At 47.2% G+C, this 24,891-nt stretch overlaps 1 protein-coding gene across 23 annotated transcripts in view; it reads left to right on the top strand.

Annotated features, from left to right (window-relative positions):
• The window catches only part of Eps15l1 (epidermal growth factor receptor pathway substrate 15-like 1), an 80,587-nt gene that overhangs the window by 24,253 nt on the left and 31,443 nt on the right, over positions 1-24,891 (top strand). For 7 of the 23 annotated variants that reach the window (XR_379030.4, XR_379029.4, XM_006509548.4 and 4 more), the window contains exons 5-18: positions 327-422; positions 1,028-1,090; positions 5,309-5,434; positions 7,857-7,916; positions 10,236-10,463; positions 12,400-12,557; positions 14,488-14,644; positions 14,912-14,997; positions 15,835-15,907; positions 16,269-16,430; positions 17,018-17,215; positions 18,169-18,333; positions 23,378-23,501; positions 24,248-24,298. Coding sequence is in view for 11 of the 23 variants with exons in the window: in XM_006509548.4 (XP_006509611.1) it covers positions 327-422; positions 1,028-1,090; positions 5,309-5,434; positions 7,857-7,916; positions 10,236-10,463; positions 12,400-12,557; positions 14,488-14,644; positions 14,912-14,997; positions 15,835-15,907; positions 16,269-16,430; positions 17,018-17,215; positions 18,169-18,333; positions 23,378-23,501; positions 24,248-24,298 (1,747 nt within the window). In the remaining 12 variants the exon portion in view is untranslated. Of the gene's footprint in view, positions 1-326; positions 423-1,027; positions 1,091-5,308; positions 5,435-7,856; positions 7,917-10,235; positions 10,464-12,399; positions 12,558-13,219; positions 14,261-14,487; positions 14,645-14,911; positions 14,998-15,834; positions 15,908-16,268; positions 16,431-17,017; positions 17,216-18,168; positions 23,502-24,247; positions 24,319-24,891 lie in introns of those variants that run through there. The other 16 variants (XR_379032.4, XR_001778398.2, XR_003947228.1 and 13 more) reach the window with 7 other exon arrangements.

Raw genomic sequence — 24,891 nt, 5'->3', positions numbered from 1 at the left:
AAATCCAATACCTGGGCTGCAGTACTGCTTTGGAGGAAAGTTCTTGTTTGGAATTCCTAGGCTACATCCTATTCCTGGCCCCACAGAAACAGAAAACAAAATAGGATAGGTGTGTTTGATCCATCAGTCATTATGAGTGTACGACTGCTCCAGCGTTTCCTGATCTAGAAGCTCATTCATTCTCTCTGGGAAAGTCCCTTTTCTTGGGCCTCTTCAGTGCTCAGTGCTCACCAATGGCCACCGGCTGTGCTTCAGTCAGCACAGTGGGACTGAGGACCTATGGGCTGCCTGCCTTATGGTGTTGAAGCCTCTTTTTGGGTTTACAGGGTTTCTATGTTGCACTGCGACTGGTGGCCTGTGCACAGAGTGGCCATGAAGTCACCTTGAGCAGTCTGAGCCTCACCATGCCACCACCAAAATTTGTGAGTACTCATGGTACTGTGTGTGTGTGCATACATGTGAGTGGCGTCTCCATGTCTTCTCTTGTCTTTACTGTGTTTTAGTCAAGGTGAAATGCACATAAAAGTTTCCATTTTAAAATGCACAGTTCACCTAGGTTCACACACCCTTAATGAGTGCACAGTTAGGTGACAGTGTTGTGCACCATCATCCTGAGTCCCCGTTCTCACCTCCTAAAAGGAAGGCCCTGGACCATACCTTAATCTTTGTTTCTCTATCACCCAGTCCTTGGCAGCCACCCATTATCTTTCTGTGTAGATTTGTCTTTTGGGGACATTTCTCTTAATGGAGTCATACAGGATATGATCGCCTTGCATGTGGCATTTTCTCTCAGCCTGTCCACATCATAGCCTGGATCAGGCTTTTGTTATTGCCATGACCAAGGATACAGCTCATGTGTCCACCTTTGGCTGTTTGGAGCCTTGCATTACTAAACGATCATGGATCTGTGTGCATACCTGTGGCTCACACCTGGGAGGGAAGCTGTGGGATCATAGGGCATCCCCATTTGGTGGCCTTCCCACTTTGGGATAAGATCCTTTTGATCACATGTGCCTTTCTTCCTCAGCATGATACCAGCAGCCCACTGATGGCCACACAGTCATCTGCAGAGACCCACTGGGCTGTGCGGGTAAGTGAACGGGGACAAGCCATTCATACTATTCAGAATGTTCTGGAATATGTTTTATTTAGCCTTTTTATGTCTCCACAGTATTGAAGGATCATATCTGTGTTTTGATTTTATTAGTTTTTTTTCTTTTTCCAATTTTTTTATTAGGTATTTTCTTCATTTACATTTCAAATGCTATCCCGAAAGTCCCCTATACCTCCCCGCTCCCCTACCCACCCAGATTTTATTAGTTTTTGGTTTGGTTTGGTTTGGTTTTTGGTTTTTCGAGACAGGGTTTCTCTGTATAGCCCTGGCTGTCCTGGAGCTCACTCTGTCCTGGAACCCACGCCCGGCTGATTTTATTAGTTTTTAAGAATTTATTTTATTTAAATTATTTGTCTACCTATGGTGGGTCTTTGTGCTCTTGGAGACCAGCAGTGGTGGGATTCCCTGCAGCTGGTTGTTGGGAACTGCACTTGGGTGCTCTTAACCTCTGAGCCATCTCTCCATCGCTTTAATTTTTGATTATTTTCTTACTGAGAAATGGTCTCATGTCACTCGGACTGATGTCAAACTCAGACTATAGCTGAAGCTGCTCTTGACTGCTGACCCTCTGCTTCTACCTCTCCAGCACAGAGAAAATAGCTATGCCTAAACTTGACTTGGAAAATTGCTTCTCCAGTCTCTTTACTGCATCTCGCAGCTGAGTCTTGGAACAAGGAGCTAAGGGTTTGAGGTTGCAGTTGAATCCCTGAGCTCTCAGCAAGCATTTGAGGCTGTGTTGCTTGTATTGGTTCTTCCAAGTAGACAGGAGACACCCAGCTCAGGCAGTCTTCCAGCCACTCTTCCCTCTCTGAGGTGTCCACTGATCTGCAAAAACCCTTGTTCAGCACCTAAGGTGTTCTCTTCCATGCATAATGTGATGTGGTCTTGCCTCTAAGGAAGGAAAATTAGCAAACAAACGTGGTGGCTGTCTTAGTCACTGAAGAAGCACGGCGACCTCAGCAAATCTTTTCTTTTTTTTTTTTTTTAAGATTTATTTATTTCATGTATGTGGGTATACTGTTACTGTCTTCAGAAGGTGACATTAGATACCCATTATCGATGGTTGTGCGAAACCATGTGGTTGCTGGGAATTGAACTCAGGACCTCTGGAAGAGCAGTCAGTGCTCTTAACTGCTGGGCCATCTCTCCAGTCTGACCTTAGCTATTCTTAAAAATGAAAGCATTTAATTGGGGCTGGCTTATACTTTCAGAGATTTAGCCCATTATTATCATGGTGGGAAGCATGATGGTGTGCAAGCAGACATGCTGGAGAGCTAAAGAGAAAGCCACTGGACCTGGCTTGGGCTTTTGAAACTACATAGCCCACCCACAATGACACTTCCTCCAACAAGGCCCCACCTACCCCAACAGGCCTTATCTCCTAATAGTCACTACCTATGAACGTTTGAGGGCCGTTTTCATTCAAACCACCATATTCCATTCTCTGGCCCCTAGGCTTATAGCCATATCATAATGCAAAATGCACGCAGTCCAACTTCAAAAGTTTTCATTGTCTATCACAGTCTCAAGCCCTGTTTAAAAGTCCAAAGTCTCTTCTGAGAGTCATGCAATCTCTTTAACTGTAATGCTCTATAAAACCAAAATGAGAACATAGATCTCATTTTACCAGCATACAATGGCACGGGATGTACATTACCTTTCCAAAAGGGAAGAAAAGGAATATAGTGAGGATATACTGGACAGAAGCAAGACTGAAAACCATCAGGGCAAACTCCAAACTCTGCATCCATGTCTGATAGCAAAGTGCTTTTCAGTGCTCTAATCTGTCCTGCTTTGGTGCCTGCAGCAAGTTTCTTTCTCGTGAGCTGGTTCTACTCTCTGTTGAAACTATATCCCATGTCTCTGGCATCTGCAACATTTTGAGGTCTCGAAGGCAATCCAAACTTCACTTTCAGAGCTTCACACAGTGGTTTCTGTGGGCTTCATGTAGGGACCCCCCTACTACCTGCCGGGCCTCAGTGGCTTTCCTTAGTCGTGGAGGGGGATTCTATAACCCTTTTCTTGTATCTTTTCCTCTAAAGCCAGAACCACATAGCCAAAGCTGCCAAGTTCTGCTTCTTAACCTGGGCTGGAACATGGCCTCCTCATTCAGTTACATCTTTAGCAGCTTTCTGTTTTTGATGGTTTCCTTCACTGCCTAAGCTTGGTTGTCCTGGGATTTTCTCTGTAGTCCGGGCTGGTCTTGAACTCAGAGATGTGCCTGCCCCTGCCTCTGAGTGCTGGGATTATGGGCAGCACTACCATGCCTAACTCTAAACTTTTTTAAAATTTCTTTTCAGAAGTTAGAAGCTTAACTGGATGAGGTCTTGCCCTTTAGGTCTTGGTAGGCACGAGACTCCGCTCCATCACACTTCTTGCAACTTCTCTCCTCAGGCTCTACCTTTTGTATTTTTCCTTGCTCAGCTTGCTCTTTTTTTACAATAGATGATATCTCTGGGAGGCCTGCCCTTTCTGAAGGGAAATGGAGGAGGAGTGGATGCGGATGGGGGAAGGATTAGAATGAGAAGGGGGAGGGGAAACTGCATGGACATGTAATATATAAGAGTTTAAAAACAAAAAAACAAAAAACAAAAAAAACCACCAGGACAGAGTCAATAATACTAGGCTGCCCTGGCATTTCCTCTGCCAACCCTGTTAATCCCAAACTTTTTAATTTAGCTTCAGGCAAATTTTTCAGAGAAGGGCCACTTTTTTTTTTTTTTTTTTTTTTTTTTTGGTCACGTTATTACTCTTTTTCCACAGTTCACATCACCCTCAGCACTGTCTTCTATGCTCCTACTAGGATGATCCATTAATCCCCCACTTAAGTCATTCTACTACTTTCCTAATCCAGAGTTCCAAAGCTCACGTGCAGCAATAAGCAGCAGGTGAGGACTTCACAGCAGTATCCCAGTTCCTGATACCAACTTCTGTCTCAGTCGCTGTTTTATCACAGTGGCACGAGCTTGTCTCCACAACACTTGGGAACTTGAGGATGGAGGACAGATCACATATTCAAGGCCAGCATGGGTCATGTAGGGAAGAACCTGTCTCAAAAACAAAAAAAGATGGGCTGGCTGCCAAGTGTGGTGATCCTGAATTCACATAACGAAGGAGAGAGCTGTCCTCTGATTGCCACACAAGTACCATGGTGTGGGTGCTCCCACTTAAATGTGTATAAGTAAGTTAAAACTAGAGATACATGACTATAAAACCTGTGACTCCTGAGCCAGAGTTGAACTACAAGTGTGGGCTGTGGATGCTTTCAGAATGGCAGTAGCCCCACCCTCATGGCTCATGTTCTCCCTTTTTTCTTGATCCTGTTAGGCACCTCTTGGACAGCTTTGAGCTTCTTTGTTTTCTTTCTTTCTTTTTTTTTTTCGAGACAGAGTTTCTCTGTATAGCCCTGGCTGTCCTGGAACTCAGCTGGCCTCGAACTCAGAAATCCGCCTGCCTCTGCCTCCCGAGTGCTGGGATTAAAGGTGTGCGCCACCACGCCTTTGAGCTTCTTAGGCAAGGGCTTTGCCACCAAGCTACATCCTTAGCCCATTAGTTTGTTTTTCTGAGTTAGGGTCTCATGTATTCAAACTTGCTGTGCAGCCAAGAATGATCTTGAATTCCTAGTCCTCCTGCTTCCACCTTGAATTGAGTGCTGGAATCACAGGTGAATTATATGTGCTGCGGATGGAGTCCAGGGCTTTTTGTGCATGCTTCATGAGCACTCCACCCACCAAGCCACAGCACTAGCACTCTTTTCCAAACCTTTTTTTTTTTGGGTGGTGAGGTTGGCACTCAAACCTTTACTGCATTGAGCCCCATCACAGCTTGTGTTTGCAAAATGAAAAGCAAAATGTTGGCACTGAGATTTACATCTGAGACAGGATCTCCCCATATAACAGAGGCTGGCTTCAAGCCCTCTATCTTCCTAGGTCTGTCTTGGTGCTGGAATGAGAGGCTGTGCCATTGGTTCCACTAGAGGCTGACTTTGGTCATGTTCATTCCAGAGGGGAAACATCACCCTGCTGGCCTCTGCTCCCCATGACCCCCAGACTCAAAGTGCCAGGGAGCTTTTCCTCCCAAGCCATAAATTAAATTCTCCCTGGAAACCCAGACATCTTGCTCTCACCAAGTAGGCAGACCTGGCTATGGATCCACACTACTTGCTCTTACTCAGTCTGGCTTCTTTCCTGGTAGGTGGAGGAGAAGGCAAAGTTTGATGGCATCTTTGAAAGCCTTCTACCAGTCAATGGGCTACTCTCTGGAGACAAGGTCAAGCCGGTCCTCATGAACTCGAAACTACCTCTGGATGTGCTGGGCAGGGTAAGGTACTGGGCTGGGTGTTTTCCCATCCTGCACTGCAGTATGCTTGACTGTTAACAATCACTATTCTCCCACCATCATGCACTGTACACCGGATGCTCCCTGTATGTCAAGACTGCTCTTCTGCCCCGGGAAGATGCTGGCACCCTTCCATTTTATAATGGGAGGTACAGGCAGAGGGAGAAGGTTACATGGACCTGTAACCAGAGAGCCTGCGCTGAGCCTAGCAGGAATCCTTCTTTTCTTTTGTCTATTTGTTTCTTTCTACTTGTTTGTTTGTTTGTTTGTTTGTTTGTTTGTTTGTTTTTAAAAAGTGTCTTCACAGGAGTGTGTATATATGTGAGGTTCAGAGGACAATCTTGGAAGCATTCCTAAACTGCTATCTACTTTTTTGTAGATTGGGTCTTTCAGTGGGCCTAGAATTAACTAAGTTGCTGAGCTGGGCTGACTGGCCAGAGAATCCAGGCATGATCCTGTCTCTGCCTTCCCAGCACTGGGTTTACAAGTGCATGCCACCACATCCAGCTTTAAAAAATAATTACATTGAAATTTCTTTTTTTCTTTCTTCAGTTTCACAATGGAGCCCTGGCTGGCTTGGAACTCTTTGTGTAGATAGTATTGGTCTTGAATTCATAAAAATCTGCTAACTATACTTCCTCAGTACTGGGATTAAAGGAGTGTGCCACCATGCTGCCTACATTTAAAAACTTAGTGTGTAGATGTGCACAGTATGTGTACACCACTGTGTATCTATGAAGGTCATTGGACAGCTTGCATGATCTGGTTGTCTCTATGAGGGGATCAAACTCACCTTTTCAGGCTTCCCAGCAGGCATCTTTACCTGCTGAGCCATTCCATTGGCCTTGCTTTCTCTTTTTAAGGAAATGCTTTTTCCTGCCTGTCAGTCTGGAGGTTAAGGCACTTTCAACTCACAGGTTTAGAAATAGTCTTAGATATTTCATTTTGGGTTTTATCATTTTGAGATGGGATCTCTTGCCTTCCATATTGGCTGGGTGTAACCTTAAACTCCTGATCTACCTCCATAGTACATTTCTTTATTTATGTTAAAGCCTCAGTTTTAGTGGGTGTGCAGTGCACACCATAATCCCAAAAGGCTGAGGCAGGAGGAGCATGAGTTTGAGGCCAGCCTGGTTGGCTGGATCCTGTATTGGGAATCCCTTATCAAAAATGAACTTCAAATTTGTTCTTATGAATGTGAAGTGTTTGGCTTCAGGTCCCTACTGCGGGCTCTGTTCTTCTAGAGGGTCATGGCTGCACCCAAGGCATCATCCTGGCAGTTTGCTTTATGGTATATGTGGGTCAGGCAAGCTTGTCATCTGTGGGGCGTTGCTACAGAGGGACTGAGGTCTTTCAGAGGCTCCTAAACTCTAGTAGAGCCTAAAAGCAACAAACACTGGTCCTCAGTGGCTCTGAGACTGTCTCTTAATGCCCACTAGATGTGCCTTTGTCTTCCAAGTTCTAGAACTATGGGCAGAACCTGTTCAGTTACATTTCAAAAGACTTTAAAGTCTGTGATATTGGGGCTGGGTCTTAGGGCTTATGACCTGCAGAGGACCCAGGTTTGAGTCAAATTTCAGTTGAAAGGGTTGCCTAGGAATTGAGCATGCTGTAGGAAGGGTGCAGATCTCGACCTTGATCTTCAGCACTCCATCAGAGCATGGTTTTCAGAGAGATGTAGGGTTAGGCTGCTGTTTTGGTTTCTTGTTTTGATAGTTTTAGGTAGGGTCTTAGTTACTGTTCTGTTGCTGTGAAGAGACTTCATGAACAAAGCAGCTCTTATAATAAAGCATTTAATTGGAGACTTGTGTACAGTTTCGGAGGTTTAGTCCATTGTCATCATGGTGGAAAGCATGGCAGCAGGCAATCAGATAAAGTGCTGAAGCAGTAGCTGAGAGATATATCCTGATCCATAGGCAGAGAGGCAGGGAAAGACCTGGCATGAGCTTTTGAAACCTCAAAGCCTAAGTTTGCAAATACTAACGGCATTCCCACCCAGCCCACCACAGATAGGATCTTGCTATATAGCCAAGACAGCCAAGAACTCTCTGTAGCCCAGGCTGGCCTTGAGCTTCCAATCCTCTTGCCTCAACCTCACAGACTAGTTTTTAAATGCTTCTTCTTTTCTTCTCTTTTCTTTTCTTTTCTTTTCTTTTCTTTTCTTCTCTTTTCTTCTCTTTTCTTCTCTTTTCTTCTCTTTTCTTCTCTTTTCTTCCCTTTTCTTTGTGTGTGATGTGTGTGTATGTGTGTGTGCTTTGTGTATGTTCACTTGTGTGGGTATGTTAGAAGACAGGTATAGAGCTCCCTAATGGCCAGTGATTGCCTTGGTCTCATGCTTGTGCTGGGTGAGCCTTAAAGCTCTTCCTTCTCACATCACTCTCCTGGATCTGTCTGTCCCCTTTAGGTCTGGGACCTCAGTGACATAGACAAGGATGGACATTTGGACCGAGATGAGTTTGCTGTGGTAAGTCCTCTGTGTCTTGTCCCCACCTTGCTGAGACCTAAGGAAGTGCCCACATTGGTTGGTGCTGCAGTCTTGTGTTAAAGTGTTTATTTTTACATCTTCCCAGTACTTAAAAAGGTTCAGGAGTACTCGAGAGTTCAGACTCTTTTATCCAGTGTGATTACCTTACAATGCCTGTTTCGCCCTCCTTTCTCTCTGTCTTTGTGGGCTAGCCTGGAGCTTGCTCTATAGACCAGGCTGGCCTCGAATTCAGAGATCTACCTGCCTCTGCCTCCTGGGTGCTGGGATTAAAGGCATGTGCCACCACTGCCCCGCCTATTTTTGTTTTTTTGAGACAGTCTCAGGTAATTGAAGCTGATATTTTTGTTTGTTTGTTCTATTCTGTTTTTTGGTTTTTTTTTTTTTTTTTTTTTTTTTTTTTTTTTTTTTTTTTTTTTTTTTTTTTGAGACAGGGTTTCTCTTTGGAGACCAGGCTGGCCTCAAACTCAGAGCTCTGTCTGCCTGTCTCTTGAGTCCTGGGATTAAACAATTAAAGCCTTTAGCCATCACTGCCTCCTTGAAGCTGGTCTTGGACTCTTGATTCTCCTTTCTCTATCTCTCAAGTTCTAGCATTGTAAATGTGTACAGCACCTGACTTTCCAGTTACATTTTAAAATAGACTTTAAAATCTGTGAGATTGGGGCTGGAGAAATGTCTTCGGTACTGCAGACCTGGTGTTGCAGGCCTCTTGCAAACCCAGCTGAGGTATAAATAAGACATGGAGACGTTTATGTGGTTTACAGCTTTGGGCCTTTTGCTGGGGCAGTCTCTAGCCACTTAATCTAACCTTGTATCGCTGAGACCCACCCTGTAGACCCACCTCTTTTACCTCCCTGCCCCACTCCAGTCCATGTCTGTTCCCTTCCTGTCCTTTTCAGTTTTCCTGCTGCCGCCGCCAGTATCTCTCCTGCTATCTATCCTGCGGCTCCCTCTCCACCTACAACTCCTGCCCTAGCTATTGTCTGTCAGCTCATTATTGCAACCAATCAGCAATGAGACAACATTTCCAAATTTCTTAGATCAGTCGCCTTTAGGCAATGGGGAGCTTTCCTGACCTTCATGTTTTGGGCAGATGGGAAGGGACTAACATACAAATTAGAAGCAGATGATGGGCCAAGTTTTTATGATAATGCCAAAATCCTGCCAGCATTTAGCTCTCACAGTAATCAACAGTTGAAAATACAGAGACACATCTTACTACAGTGTGAATACCCAAGTTGATTCCCAGCTTCCATTTGTGACTTGGTGGCTCACAGTGGTCTGTAACTCCAGCTCCAGGGGATTTGATGCACTCTTTTGGCCTTCATGGACACTGTACACATAAAATGTCCAGACACAGATAGGCAAAATACTCATAGATATGAAAATTACCCTTCAAAAGCTGTGATTTTTGCCAGTGTGCCTATCATCCCAGGACTCAGAAGGCTAAGGCAGGAGGATTGGGATTCAGGTCCAGCCTCAACTTTATACCATGACTTTGCCTCAGAATAAATAAATACATAGACATGACTTAGACCATCTCTCTCCTCTTGCAGTGCAGTAGCTCCCTGCTGTCTCACACTGTCCCCTCTAGGGGCATACTGTGTCTCCTCTTGGTGTCAGTGCACCTCCAGACTTCAGAACTTTGGAAATCATAAGCTTTGAGGCTGGTGGTCAACCTGCCTGCTGAGGGGAGGTATAGGTGCCTAGAGACTCAAGCAAATCTGTTACATATGTGAGCTTCACTTTTCCCTGTGTGTCTTTAGTTGTTACAGCTTTGATTGGTAATAAAGTAGTAATGATTGTAGTGAGGTAATTAAAACAAAGACTGGGCTGTTTACTGAGTAGAGTGCTTGCCAAGCATGCCAAAATCCTGTGGACACAGCAGGAAGGTCAGGAGTCCAAGGGCATCTTCAGCTACTTGGTGAGTGTGAGGCTATCCTGGGAAACTTGAGATACCTGTCTCACACTAGTCATGGCAGTGCACTCTAGTAGAAGTGCTAGGAATGTGTATTTTTGTTTCCGGAATTTTCTACATAACTTTTGCAGACCACAGGTAACTCTGATCTTAGGATGGAACAGACAGTGGCTGTGTGCTGTGTCTGGATGGCTGTCTTCTGTGTTCACTCAGCTGCCCAAATTGGACATGTCTTGAAGATGCAGAGGAGGCTGATGAGAGAGAAAAGATGAGCAGCTTCCTTAGAGCCTCTAGGAATCCCCATGGCTCCCAGACTGCATGAGGCGCTCTTTGTGTTCTGGGCCAACCCCCCCAGTGCCTTTTTCTTCTCATTGACACCACAGGCTATGCACTTGGTGTACCGCGCCCTGGAGAAGGAACCAGTGCCCTCCATCCTGCCCCCGCCCCTCATCCCACCCTCTAAGAGGAAGAAGACTGTGTTTGCAGGAGCTGTGCCTGTCCTGCCTGCTAGTCCCCCACCCAAAGACAGCCTCCGCTCCACACCATCCCACGGCAGCGTAAGCAGCCTCAACAGCACAGGCAGCCTGTCCCCGAAGCACAGCGTCAAGCAGGTCAGTGCCCAAGGCCTCTTGTATATCATTTCTCATCAGCAATAAAGAGAAAGCTTTGATCAAATTTTTTTAAAACCTTACTAGAGGTGTGGGGCTGGAGAGATGGCTTAGTGATTAAAGAGTACTGAATGCTCTTCCAGAGGACCAGGTTCAATTCCCAGCACTCACATGGCAGCTCGCAGCAGTCTGTACTTGAGCATGTGGTGCATAGATGAATGCAGGCAAAACACCAATACGCATTAAATAAATAAACAAACAAGAAAGAACCTTAAAAAATGAGTATGGTTCAGAATGAGCTTGCTTTCAGGTAAGTGGAATTGTTCCCTGGTGTACGTGGGCCTGGACAGTGCTCTCTAGTGCTCAAGTCCTCATTGAAGTGATCCAGTGTCTTCACAGAACCTGTGCTTGCTTGTGGACTCACCTTACTGACAACAGACTCTTTCATCTGTTTATCTGTTTATATGCATGCATTTGTGTAAGTATGTGCACACATCTTTATTTGGAGTCCACTGAGGATATCAGATGTCCTCCTCCATCACTGTCTCTCCATTCCTTTGAGGCAAGGTCTCTTGATCTCTGGGGCTCTTCTTTCTTTCCTAGCTGGGCTGGTAGCCTGCATACCTGAGTGGTCTCCCTGACTCTGTCTCTTGGTACAGGAGTTGTAGGCACTTGCAGGATGTCCTGCTTGTTTGTTACGTGGTTCTAGAATCAGCACTCCTGTCCTCATGTTTATGCATCAAGCAGTCTTAAACACTGAAGAAGCTCCCAGCCCTAGCCCCTGTTTTCTAACTGCTTTCAGTGCCCTAAGACTGAATGAAAGGATGAGGTTTTTCTACTGTAAGGTGTTGCATTGCCTGCTGTTTTGCTTTGTTTACATTGACTGCTTGAGCACACATGGGTGGGTACATGCCACAGCAGTTATGTGTGGCCTGAGTTCAGTACAGCACCTTCTAACCACAGGCCTGCCCTCTCACTCATCACACATCAGTGTGCCTGGCTCCGGCACTGGGACAAGAGCTTATTTTGTTGGTACAGTACCTAGGACTTTCTATGAAGAACATTTGGACGCTGGAAAGGCTGTCCTGGCAGAGGACATTATTTCCCTGTCCCATGAGCATTTGTGACAAAGAAATAATGTACTGCACAGAGCTGTAACATTGAGTCGGGCATTCTTAGTCATGTTAAGATGGGGAAAGTGCTTGGGAGGATATGCTCAGGGTCTGTGTACACGTAAGAAAGTGCTGAGAGCTTTGGTGTCCATGAAGGCTCAGTAGCTAGCATGTACTGACATGCCTCTTGAGCCCAAAGAGACTGCATAGGGAATGGCTGTGCAGCATAGAGAAGTCAGTAGCAGATAAATGTATCCCATGCTCATTAAGACTGGGTCTTGCTAGCTACTTGCTACTGGTGGCGCACGCCTTTAATCCCAGCACTTGGGAGGCAGAGGCAGGCAGATTTCTGAGTTCAAGGCCAGTCTGGAGTTCCAGGACAGCCAGGACTACACAGAAAAACTCTTTGTCTCGAAAACACCAAAAAGACTGGGTCTTGTTATAGTTCCAGGCTGGTCATGAACTCCTAATATTCCTGTCTCAGACTCACCAGAGCTGAGGGATAATCATATAGTGAAAATAAACAACAAAAAATGGAAACTGGTCAGCAGCTGCAGTTTCTTCCTGGATGTTTCTATCCTGAGACTATCTCCATATGCTATTGTTCTGGGTTTACAGGAAGCAGAAATGGTAGCAGCAGAGATCCCCCACTGACCCGAACTTCACTGTATGTGTGTATGTTTATCTGACCTTTTTTTATTCTCTCTGCTCCTAGCCAGGGTCCTGGACTGGGCTGTATGGTCCTGACACTGTCAGTGAGAAGTATAAGCAGAGCTGAGACTGGGACAGGGCTCACAAATAAGTCACTCTGTTGTAACCTGTTTCAGCCACCAGTGGCCTGGGTTGTGCCTGTGGCAGATAAGATGCGCTTTGATGAGATCTTTTTGAAGACAGACCTGGACCTTGATGGCTATGTGAGTGGCCAGGAAGTTAAGGAGATCTTCATGCACTCAGGCCTCACTCAGAACCTTCTGGCACACATCTGGTAATGATGGAAACATTGGTGGAGGTGCTCTGAGAGGCTGGGAAAGAGGGTGGGGAGGGCTCCCGTTTTCCAGGTGACAGTATACAGGGAGGTAGGGTCAGCCCTTATCTGATACTGGAGAGCTGTGTTGAAAATAGTCTTCTCCACAAGCCTTACCTTGTCACAGCCACCTGTAACGGTTACTCTGCCTGCCACTTGAGTAACCTCAACAAGGACCTTGACAGTTCCAGTGAGGTCCCACTTGGACATGGGCATTCCAAGTACATTGCACTGAAGTCGAGTGGGTCACCAGAGTGTGATTTTGTGGGGGGCAACTGCATTGCCAGTAAATGTCAGCCAGATGTGCTGGTGACCCCACAGCTGGTCCTCTTCCACATTCTGTGGACCCTGGTACCTCTTGAGACCCAAGGCCACATGAGATTAAATCAGAATGACATAAAGGGGTTGGGAGGTGTAGGTGAGGGTCCAACTCCTACTCTCCTATGGAGGATAGTTTTAGTTAGGCTTTCTATTTCTGTGATAGAACACCATGACCCAAAACAATGTGGAAACGGCTTGTTTCTGTTTACATTTCCAGATCACAGTGTCAGGCAGGAACCTGGAGGCAAGAGCAGAAGCAGAGGTCATGGAGGAGTGCTGCTTACTGGCTTGTTCCCCATGGTTTGCTTAGTCTCCTTATACAACTCAGGACCACCTACCCAGGGTTGGCACCACCCACAATGAAATTTCCAACCCCACCAATCATTAATGAGGAAAATGCCCCCACAGAGCTGCCTACAAGTCAATCTGATGAAGGCATTGTCTCAAGAGTCCCTCTTCCTAGATATCTCTAGGTTGTATAAAGTTTACAAAGCCAGCTAGCACAGGGACAGTCATCAGCTATTAGGTTGATTTTCGGGGTTCTCTTGCAAGTTGTTACAGCTGTTCTAGTGTAGATGGTGGCCACTGAATAACAAACACTTGGTGCTGGATGAGGGATCTGCCTTCATCCTACCCCTGTTAAGTGCTGGACAGAGCTGACATCTCAGAGCGAGGATTCTTCTGAACGTAACTGGTGTGGTCCAGTAAGTTAGCTTGTTCCAAACCAGAGCCTTGAGTAGCTTCCTGGCTGCTTTCTGACTGGATCAGGGAACTGAGTTGGTCACCTGAAAGAACCATCTTGAGTAACCCTAGCCAGGTAGGGAGGAGAGCCAGCACCAAGGGTCAGGGGACACTCAGTTGCCTCTTTAGCCAGCCTGCCTGCTTCTTTAGAGCTTACTGTTGCACTCAAGTGGAGAAGCCTCAGCAGCCTAAGCCTGCTTTGCGTTTATGCTCTGCAGGTAGCTGCTGTAGAGTGGGCCCATGAAGGCCTTGTGCCCACCTCTGGCAAGTGACTGTACTTTTAACCAGCAGTCAAAAGTGCTTGCCCTCACCAGGCCATGCAGTGCCATCTCATCTAGGATACTTCTGTTCTCCCTGGTTCCACACAAGACACAGGCCCAAGGCAAGCTCCTGCTGTCGAAGACTCTGTGGTCAGGGAGGGTGTCTTGAGACCTCCAGAGTGCAGCTCTCACTGGAGACCATGCACAGCCTCAACAGGAATGAGAATGTAGCCCTGCCCCATCTGCCCAAGGACTCATGGTCTGTGCTGGCCACTTGCATCTCTGGAGTACCTTGAACAAAATGAACCAAGAAAGCCTTGACCCTCACAGTCAACTAAAGGGGTGTGTGTTGTGGGGAGGTGTTCTTCCTGAAAGCAGGTTCTGTAGGCCAGAGCATTGCTCCCATGCACTCGTGACCATCCTTAAGGAAGTGCTCATCAGCATTGATGGGAACATGGAGGCAGTGCCCGGGGCTTGCTGTGGTCCTGGTGGGCTTGATAATCGGGGAGGGCTCAGAATAGGTGGCAAGTGCAACTGTGATGTGTAATTGCATCCCACATCTCTCCCAGGGCCCTGGCTGATACAAGACAAACGGGCAAGTTAAGCAAAGAGCAGTTCGCACTAGCTATGTATTTCATTCAGCAGAAGGTCAGTAAAGGCATCGACCCTCCTCAAGTCCTCTCGCCTGACATGGTGCCACCCTCTGAGAGAGGCACTCCCATTCCAGTGAGTAGCCAGGCATCCTTGTTTCTGTTCTTCCCACCACCCACCAGAAGGTGGTGCTCATGCCCCAAGACACCCCCCCACCCCCACCCCACCGCCCTCCCTTCCCCCCAGTCCTCAGTCTCCAGGCCACGTTTGGGGGTGGGACTAAGGGGATGGGGATCCTTTGATTGGGCCACCTGGAGTGTTCTCAAGTCAGTGGCCAGTGCTTTGGTCCCACTGACATGTAAGCTACTTGGCTCCCTGTGACATTTCAAGTTTTAATTCTAGGACAGTTCAAGTACTCTGGCATCAGGAGAGTTCACTGGTGTTAAAGAGCTGGATGACATTAGCCAGGAGATCGCACAGTTGCAGAGGTATGTGGCTGCCTACTTTTTGGTGAGTCCCGATGCAGCAGTCTTATGTCCGTTTACCCATAAGCCTTTGAAGGAGGGGAGGACACAAGTCTTCTCAGATCTATTTCTGCTTGAATCATTGATGCTCTGAGTCTATATTATTCAGGTAGCCTCAGTCAGGCTGTGGCTACATAGTTGCCTAGGGATACAAACAGCCGAGATGAGAGTCTAGCACACAGCTTAGGTGACAGACTTAAGTCTGGCACACCTGCTGTACACAGTGGAGCAGTTCCTCATTGCCCTTTTACCAGAAGCCAGCGACTGTCATATCACTCCATGCACTCCCCCTGGCTCCCCTAGCCCAGCTTTGCTTTCTATTCTTGTCCTTCAGGAAATTCTTCACAACATATCTTTGATTCCCACAGTACCTCCTCATAGCCCACTGTCCCTGCAGTACTGGATGGTGTTCATCTGCAATTCTTTGTCCCCTGTGCCCCTCTTTGTTGAGTGGCCCATCAGTGTCAGACTACTGAGTGCCTTTGATTGGATGTGGGATATAGGAAGTGGTTTCTCTTAGTGTGACAGTCACAGAACTAAGTAGTTTGGTGACATGAGTATAGTAGCTCATAGGGAGGGTGTGCAGGTGCCTGTGCCAGCTGTCCGCTGGTGTTGGAGCCCAAGGAGAAGGTATATGCCTGGACTTCTCGCTAGGTCCTTGCTGCTCTGGATTCAAGCTCTCCATTTCCTTGCTGACTTGTCAGCTGGGAGCCCCTTGCTAATGCTGGGGACCACTCCTACTCCACCCTGTCTGCCTCCTGAACTTCCAGAGTTTTTCATCCATTGTTTTTAAACCTGCAGAGAGAAATACTCATTGGAACAAGACATCAGAGAAAAGGAAGAGGCAATCAGACAGAAAACCAGCGAAGTACAGGTGTGGATGCTGTGCCTCAGCTCAGGCCTGCTGAATGTAGGAAAAAGTCAGAATTGTGTGCTGAATATATGACAATGCTTTGGGATTTCGATGTGTTTTTGTTTCCTTGGTGACATTGGGGATGGAACCTGGGATTTCACTCATAGCTGGTAGGCAGCGAGTATAAAACTCCAAGCCTAGTCTGTGCCCAGGTGCCAGAAGTAGACCCTAGGGCCTTATACTCATCCTTGACAGGCACAGGGACGGAGGCCCTCCCCACATAGTGTCTAAGGCTGAACCACAGTCCAGCCCAGGGTCTGCTTTAACCTCTTATCTGGGAACTGTTGTTACCAGTGCCAGTCAATACCACCCATTTCCATAGGAATTACAAAATGACCTAGACCGGGAAACTAGTAGTCTGCAGGAGCTTGAGGCTCAGAAACAGGATGCCCAGGACCGCCTGGATGAGATGGACCAGCAGAAGGCTAAGCTGCGGGACATGCTGAGTGACGTGCGGCAGAAATGCCAGGATGAGACCCAGACAGTGAGTTCACGGTGTGGCCAGTGTCCCCGAGCTTCCCTGACAGCTCTTGCCAGCAGATGACAGAATGCCAGCTGAGAAATATCTAGGCACCTGAGGCCTGATCTGTGAACAATCCTTCTGTTCCTAGGGATCAGGTTGCAAAACTGCATGGCTTCAGTAACTATGCCGTGGATGTCCTACAACAGGGAACAGGGCTGCAGATGCCTCTGCCTCCTGCTGTGACCCCTTTTATCACATATTATCTGCTTTCTCTAACTGCAGGTCCTGTACACTGATCTCTGGCTATGCAGACTCCTTATGCTTTATACTTATTCATTCGTGTGTGTGTGTGTGTGTGTGTGTGTGTGTGTGTGTGTGTGAGAGAGAGAGAGAGAGAGAGAGAGAGAGAGAGAGAGAGAGAGAGAGAGAGAGAGAGAGAGAGAATTTGTGGATATATTTGTGTGTGATCAGAGGACAGCAGGGAGATTTTGGTCTGGCACATTATCCACCAGCTATATCTCTAGCTCCACACACAGTGAGAAAGAAAGCTTGGTGTCTTTCTGTCTTTCTGTGTCCTGACTTGTAAGTCCTTTTGGCTCTCACTTCAGATCTCATCATTGAAAACCCAGATTCAGTCTCAGGAGTCAGACTTGAAGTCCCAGGAGGATGACCTGAACAGGGCCAAGTCAGAGCTGAATCGGCTGCAGCAAGAGGAGACACAGCTGGAGCAGAGCATCCAGGCTGGACGTGCACAGCTGGAGACCATCCTCAGGTCCCTGAAGTGCACACAGGATGACATCAACCAGGTACTTTTACAGGGATGGGTCAGTGGTACTGTGAGGTTAGCTGCTGAGGACTTTGTAGGGTGTGACTCGAAGTGCCTGCCTCCCTGTCCCATGAGCGCTGGCCCTTTCCAGAAAGCCAGGAGGAAGCTCTGAGCCTGCCCTGTCCTTGTGCATATGTTGGTCACTGGTTTTTGTGTGGTCTCTGGGATGTAGGCTACAGACAGTGTGATGCCCTTAGCATACAGCAAAGAAACCTGTGTCCTATAGACTGAAACTATCTGCTTGTCTTCAGGCTACAGGCTGACAGGGCAATGTGGATGCCTCTTTGATCTCAGTGGTCATGTCTTACATTGTGTTTTATAAACGTTATTTCCAAGGGGTTATTTTCAGGGTTCTTCCTCCCAGCCTTCAGAGACTGTTCTTGGAGATGGCCTAACATACATTGCTAATAGAAGGAATGGTTGGTGGTGGTTAACAGAGGATCTCAACTGGGTGGCCTCTACAGGTCTGGAACTCACTGTAGACCAGGCTGTCCTTGAACTCACAGAGATCCACCTGCCTCTGCCTCCTGAGTGCTGGGATTAAAGGCACATATGACCATGACCAGCACATTATTTTTGTTGTTGGTTTGGTTCGGTTTCAGGTTTTTTGGATTTTGGGTTTTTGTTTTTTTTTGTTGTTGTTTTGTTTTGAACTGTGCTTGAGATAGCTCACATCAGCCTTGAACTTGTGATCAGTCTTCCTGCCTCAGCCTTCCTAGGCCGCCTTCTTCCTTCCTATCTTTTGTCAGTCCTGCAGGTACTGTATATACAGAATTTCTTTATGACATGAGATCCTTTCACAGGACCAGTGCCTCTTGTCTAGTGATACAGCTTGGGCAGGGCAGTCCTTCCCTATGTGTATGATCCCTCAGGGAAGGCATCTTGCTGGCTGCACCTGGAGCTCCTTTGATGTTCATGGTGTTTGTCTTGCAGGCAAGAAGCAAGCTGTCCCAGCTACAGGAGAGCCACCTAGAAGCTCACCGGAGCCTGGAACAGTATGACCAGGTGCCTGATGGGGTCTCTGGTACCAGCCTGCCTGACCTGGCCACCTTGAACGAAGGCATCTTGCTGGCAGAGAGGGGCGGCTTTGGAGCTATGGTAAAGGTCGAGTAAGAGTCTCCGGGTCCACGAGGGCTCTGCTGCAACTGTAGATCTGCTCACAACACTGGCTCCCTCAATGTGTCCCTTTGTTTTTGCTAGTTGTCTGCCTGCCCAGGTCCCAGGGCTGGTGGCCGAGTTCCTCTGTCATCTAGAAGCTGTGAGGCCCAGGTGTTTCATCTCCTCAGAAGTGTTTCTTTTGGGCCAGTCACCCAAATGTGGAGGGCAAACCTAACCAAAGCCAGTTTGGTCCCATGCTGTGGGAGCTCGGTGCTCTACTGATACAGCCTTGGGTGCAAGTATGTGTCGTTCAAGTCAAGTGATTCTGAAAGATGGAGAAACAGGCTCCAGCTGCAGCTTGGTAGTAAGCACTGCAGGCTCCCAGTTCCATCACTAAGCACCACAGCACATCTGCTCTCCAGGTTCTGTGCAGCCAGCTGTTGGCTGGCCTCTGGGAGGAAGAACCTCAGCACTGTGTGGCCACACTGCTCGTGAGCCATTGATGCTCCATGCGACCCTTCTCTAAGGTTGTCAGTGCCCTTGTTGGAGTCATCAGCCCCAACTCAGGGAGGGATGTCTCTGTGGCCATAATCCGGGGTATTATGTATGCTACTTTAACCTCTCGGCCGCCTCATCTTCCAGGGCTCTCGTTGCTCCAGCCCTGCTGCTTTTCCTCTTTGTACCTTCCCTCTTGTGGTCGCCACTCGCCTTGCACTCTAAACACAGCTACCTTCCCTCTCTCTTCTCTTCTCTTTCTCATCCAAGAACTCACAGAGAAGCCTGTTCTTTCCTTGGACCACTTAGAAGGTGCTGTTTATATTTCTGCCTGTCCCTCATGTCTGCCCACCTGGAGTTCCCCTTCACTCTTAGACTTATAAGTAGGTGGCTTCCTGCCCACAGTGGGCATCTGTTCCATGGAATTCCCATGGAATTCCTTGCTTTTTGGCCTGTAGCCAGTGTGTGTTTCTGTCTTCTTACTGTAGTCTTTGCTTTGGCTCCATCTCACCATTGTCCCCTGTGCAGCTGGCTTGTCCTATGTCCTGGGCCAGGGAAATGCTCCCTCTAAGTCTCCCCTTGTGGATTGTTTGGTGTTTTCTTTCTTTCTCTCTCTTTCTCTCTTTCTCTCTCTCTCTCTCTCTATATATATATATATATATGTCTGTCTGTCTGTCTGTCTGTATTCTTTCTTTGCTTCTCCTCTTTTTCTTTCTGCAACAGTGTCACTGTGCAACCCAGGCTGTGATGGAACTCCAGAGATCCCTGTTGCAGGGATTAAAGGTGTCTATCAGGTTCCCCTGTAGCTTTTATCACATCCTGGGCTGCATCTTAGCAGTTGGTGACAGTTTACAGGTGGTGGTCATTTCTGTCACTACCAGAACATTTTGTACATGGTTATTTTTGTCCATCGTTTAACCAGTTGGAGTTTGAGTGGTAAACTGTCATTTGTACAGTGTAACCATAAGATATATTACCTAGAAACTTAAGACTTGTGTCCAAAGGAACCCACATCTTGTATTTTTAAAAAAATGGGGGGGGGCAGTTGTTTCCATTTCTTAATAAACAGTTTGAAGCGAGGTCTTTGTTCAGTGTTCCATCTGGGGCTGTGGAGCAAAGAATGCTCCGTCCGTTCTCTTCATGGTGTGCAGCTAGGAACTGTGCTTACCAGAATTGTGCAGCCAAAGTGGCACCTCTGGAACTTACTACAGGTGACTCTTGAGCCACTGAGCTAAATGTTAAGTTCCCAAGGTACAACTGCCCAAGTTCCCAAGGTACAACTGCCCAAGAGGCAATAGGATTCTTATAGGCCATGTTCACTTCCGTGTATATCCTTAATTACTTTTTTCTTTTACAGTGCTGTAGGGGGAACCTGAGGCCTCACACATGTTAGCTAGGACTCACCACTGACCTTTGCTCCCAGCCCAAAATCATGTTTATTTCTTGTGACTGATAGAAGCCTCTTCCTACCCAGGAAGCCTACACAGCAGAGAGAAAGCCGTGCACCATCCCAGCTTATCACTCTGACTTACCAGGACAGATTAGATACTTGACCACTTCTAGTTCCAGTAGCATGGAAGAGCCAAGGTTATGGGCTCCCAGCAAGCATTTGTAAATGAGAGCCTCTTAGCTGGCAGCTTGAGCTAGGACAAAAATTTACTTCAGGACAATTGGTGGGAGCACCAGCATTGGGCCTCTACACAACACAGTTCATTTTGATTATGTTTTTGAGACAAGGTCTCATGGTGTAGCCATAGCTGTCCTGGAACTCGTAAATGAAGACTAGACTGCCCTTGGGCTTACAGAGATCTATCTGGCTCTGTCTCCAAGTGCAGAGATGAAAAGGCATGCATCCCATGACCAACTCCCAGCACTCTGTAAAAGCCAGGAATGTCACAGAAACTTCTTGAGTATCCTTTGTGGCCATGTCTATATTCTGAAAACAGGCAGAGCTTAGGACTAGCTGTTTTGCCTTTGAAAATGTTTTCTGTAGCTGGGTGTGGCACAGCAGTGGGAGGCCCTGGGTCCTGTCCTTCATGCAATACAAGTTAATAATTAAATAAAAGTAGTTGCTGGGCGGTGGTGGCGCGTGCCTTTAATCCCAGCACTTGGGAGGCAGAGGCGGGTGGATTTCTAAGTTCGAGGCCAGCCTGGTCTACAAAGTGAGTTCCAGGACAGCCAGGGCTACACAGAGAAACACTGTCTGGGGGGGAAAAAAAGTAGTTAACATGTTCTACCTCTATGATGGTACTCATTGCTCGCCCTAGTGTAATATCTCCCCTTATACCATGCTCAGTCACCGAGCAACCACGTGATTCAGTGCACTAAAAAGATGCCATCTACTAGTAACATTGTAGGTTATAAGTTCATCAACTTGTCTGCATGGTGACAGAATGGGTCTTCTGTGCTGAAGAACCATAGGCCTATACTTAACCCTTATATTTCTGTCCCCTAGGGTGATATGTTCTTCATTTTCCTGGCTGGTGGCTGACTGTATTCATGTTTGGAGGGCAGGGGGCTCTTTTCAGCTTCAAGTCTGGCACAGGCTGTCCCCTTTTTTCCTTACTTCTAATGTGAGTCCTGCCAGGGCCTTGGCTGCAGTGCTGAGCTGCGTGCATGCTTAGTCAGTCTTTGCCACTCAGCTACACCCAGCTATTTTATGGCCCCTTAGGGGAAGGAGCCACAGCTGCATGAAATGTAGATTTCTCCTGACGTTATGGTGTAGGCCCTAACATTCCACGTACTGGACTGGTAGTATAGTTCCCAGACACATTTGTGCTATTGAAATCTATTTACTCACTGTCTTCCCCTCAGTGATAGAAACACCAGATTGTCAGTAAACTGGCCCTGTCCATCAACAGCCCTTTAGTGCTCACTGTGAGCTTCCTTTCTAAGACTGAGCTGTTGTGGCTAACTCCATCCTTCTTCCCGCTATCTTTAGAACACAGTCCATTCCTTGCCCAGGGCTAGTACAAGAAGGTTGTCTTTTGCCTGGCCCAGGGTTTCCTTAGGTCATAACCTTCTTCCAGTGTCTCTCTGTTCTTGAACCCCGACAGCTGTGTGTGCTTCCTTTGTCCACAGTATGGCAGAAGGGGTTATTTCCTGCCCCAGTGCATGGGCTTCCTTTGGTCAGATTCTCCCATTGAGGTTCTCCCTGTCCTTGAACTCCAGCAGCTGCACTAGGGTGTGTCCATCTCGGGCCTGGCCGTACCCAAGCGTCGTCAGCAGCTGCTGTGCTAGCTGCATCTGTGTTTAACCTCCCTGAGCACCAGGCCTGGCTTCCCTAGGAAGGCCTGTGCCCAGAAGCTCTGAAGAATTGGTTCCAGGTAAGAAGATGGCCCACCCACTTCTTCATTTACTCACAGCCCAAGTCAGTGACTACTGCTTATTATTATTTTTTTAATCTTTATTTTTTTCATTTCCTGAGAATGACTCTTGCTGTGTGGCTATGCTGGCCAGGACCTATTGATCCTCCTGCCTTGGGCTTCCCAGAACCAGAGTAGCAAGTGTGCTTCCTGTTCCCATCTGGTGGCTTCCTCTTAACACTTCTTCCCCTGCCCCCAGGTTTCATAGAATTTTGGACTTATTTTTGGGTTTAATAGCCTTTTAGAGTATTCATGTCATTTTTCTGAACCTTTGTCTACTTTCACAGATGCCCCAGCTTTGACATGACTTGATCATTGAGCTCCTGCCTTTAAAAACAAACACACACACAGTTAAATAGCCCAGTTTTGTGGAGGATTGTGTCTCTTAAGCAGAACAGATCCCTGATTTCTCAGCCCATCATTCTGTTTGCAGGGTTCACCCACCCCTCAGGTCATTCCCACTATGGAAAAGCACTCTTCAAAAATGTTGTGGATTTTTTTTTCCTACTGCTTTGAGTACACTTGCCAGCTTCTAGAACTGAGTACCTTTATGCAAACATGCAGAGTGTCTTGCATGCTTTAGCAGCTCCCACTACACCAGTGTCACCTTAAGCCCCACTTCCTACTTGGGCAGAAACGGCCCACTTGGTTTTTTACATAGAACCGTGGGGTGGGGGTTGCTCCCAGCCCTTGGCTAGGCTCTGGCCCCATCATTCTGCCTCTGTGAACGTGGCGACCTAAGGGTGTGCGCGGGACCACACCACGTCTATCGCTGTCACTGACCTCTTATTTCACTTAGCTGCAAATCCTTAAAGCTTCTCCATTTACAGTAGAGTGTCCTTCCTTTTCAGGGCTGAGTATTATTTCACTTCACGGGTGGGTAGGTTCCATCTATCTACTTATTCATTCCGCTCAGAGACTTGATTAGAGTCACTTTAGATTTCCTGAAAAATTGCAAAGCTGTGATGCTTGTCTCCATGTGCCATGCCTGGTCTCCACTTTTACCTTAGCAAATAGACCAATGTCCAGGCTTGTTTGTAGCCAAAATCTCCACCTGGGTGACTCCCCTTCAGATACTGTTCTGGGTCACATTGCAAACAGTGCAGATCTGAGTTAGGTGTGAAATCCTGCACTTTGCTTAAATCAGAAATAACTCAGCACCTGTCCTTTCCTCACCATCCTAGGATGATCCTTTCAAAAACAAAGCCTTATTGTTTAGCAACAACTCCCAGGAACTTCATCCAGACCCCTTCCAGGCTGAGGACCCCTTCAAGTCCGACCCATTTAAAGGAGCTGACCCCTTCAAAGGTACACCCCAGCCAATGTCCCCATAAAAAAGACTGTTGTTTCTTTTTAAGATTTTTTTATGCATATGAGTGTTTTGTCTGCATGCATATTCATCATCTGTGTACAGTTCCCCCAGAGGACAAAAGAGGGTGTCAGATCCTCCAGAACTGGAGTTAATGTGGACAATTTGTTAACTACCATGTGGCTGCTGGGAATTGAACCTAAGTCCTAAGCAGAATGCACTTAACTGCTGAGCCACCTCTCCATCCCCTTAACTTTCAGAGGTTGTTTTGTTTTGAGACAGAGTAGCCCTGCCTGTCCTAGAACTTACTCTGTAGATCACTCTGGTCTTGAACTCAGAGATTCTCCTGCTTCTGCCTCCTGAGTACATGCCTGGGAAGCTTTTAGATGTTGATAGTAGCATCTTAGGTGTAAGGGACAGATCCAGCACTTTGGCATCATTGTAGGTCATCATGACATGACCAGGAGAGCTACTGTGTCTGTCCTCTTCTGAGTAAGGTAGGAGGAGGTAAGGGGATCCAGAGTGGGGAAAGAAAAGTGAGTTCTCTAAGGCTAGTTCTATCTGCTGCCAGCCAAGCATCCCAGCTCACCTTGACTGCCTGCCTGGGCTGCTGCTTTTCACCATGACCATGCTATAGCAGCATCAAGTGCAAGAAGACAGACTAGTTGTTTCCCCTGAGCCAGACAAAAGGCCTGCCTCTGCTTTCCTCCCTCCCCTCACCTGACTGCTTCTCTCTTTGCTCCAGGTGATCCTTTCCAAAGTGATCCCTTCTCAGAGCAGCAGACAGCAGCTACAGGTAAAGGCTGGCTTCCACAGGTAAAGGCTGGCTTCCTTGAGTTCCTGACAATGTCCAGAGTCTCTCCATGCTCAGTTTATTTGGGGACAGGATCACTTGTGCCCTAGCTGTCTATATTGAGTATGTGGTGTGACTGTCACACATGGTGGGACTCCCCACCACCCATGCCCGGGACAGTGATGTCATAGCAATAGACAGCCATGATAAAGGCCTTTATTTGTGACCTTTTTTTTTTTTTTTAAAGATTTATTTATTTATTATATGTAAGTACACTGTAGCTGTCTTCAGACACTCCAGAAGAGGGAGTCAGATCTTGTTACAGATGGTTGTGAGCCACCATGTGGTTGCTGGGATTTGAACTCCGGGCCTTCGGAAGAGCAGTCGGGTGCTCTTACCCACTGAGCCATCTCACCAGCCCTTTTTGTGACCTTTATTCTTCCGTTTTAGATTGCCTAGTATGTCCAAAGACCTGGGTTCCCCAGTACCACAGAAACAAAGGATTTGGAATATTTGCCTCCCCACAGAGATCCCCACCTGTCACAGTAGCTTCTACCCTACTCATTGCCTGATGACAGCAGTGTTTCCTGCCCTGG

This window comes from Mus musculus, chromosome 8 (assembly GCF_000001635.26).
Source record: "Mus musculus strain C57BL/6J chromosome 8, GRCm38.p6 C57BL/6J".
Classification (NCBI taxonomy): domain Eukaryota; kingdom Metazoa; phylum Chordata; class Mammalia; order Rodentia; family Muridae; genus Mus; species Mus musculus.
Note: the sequence above shows the minus strand (reverse complement) of the source record. Positions and strands in the feature narration are given on the sequence as shown.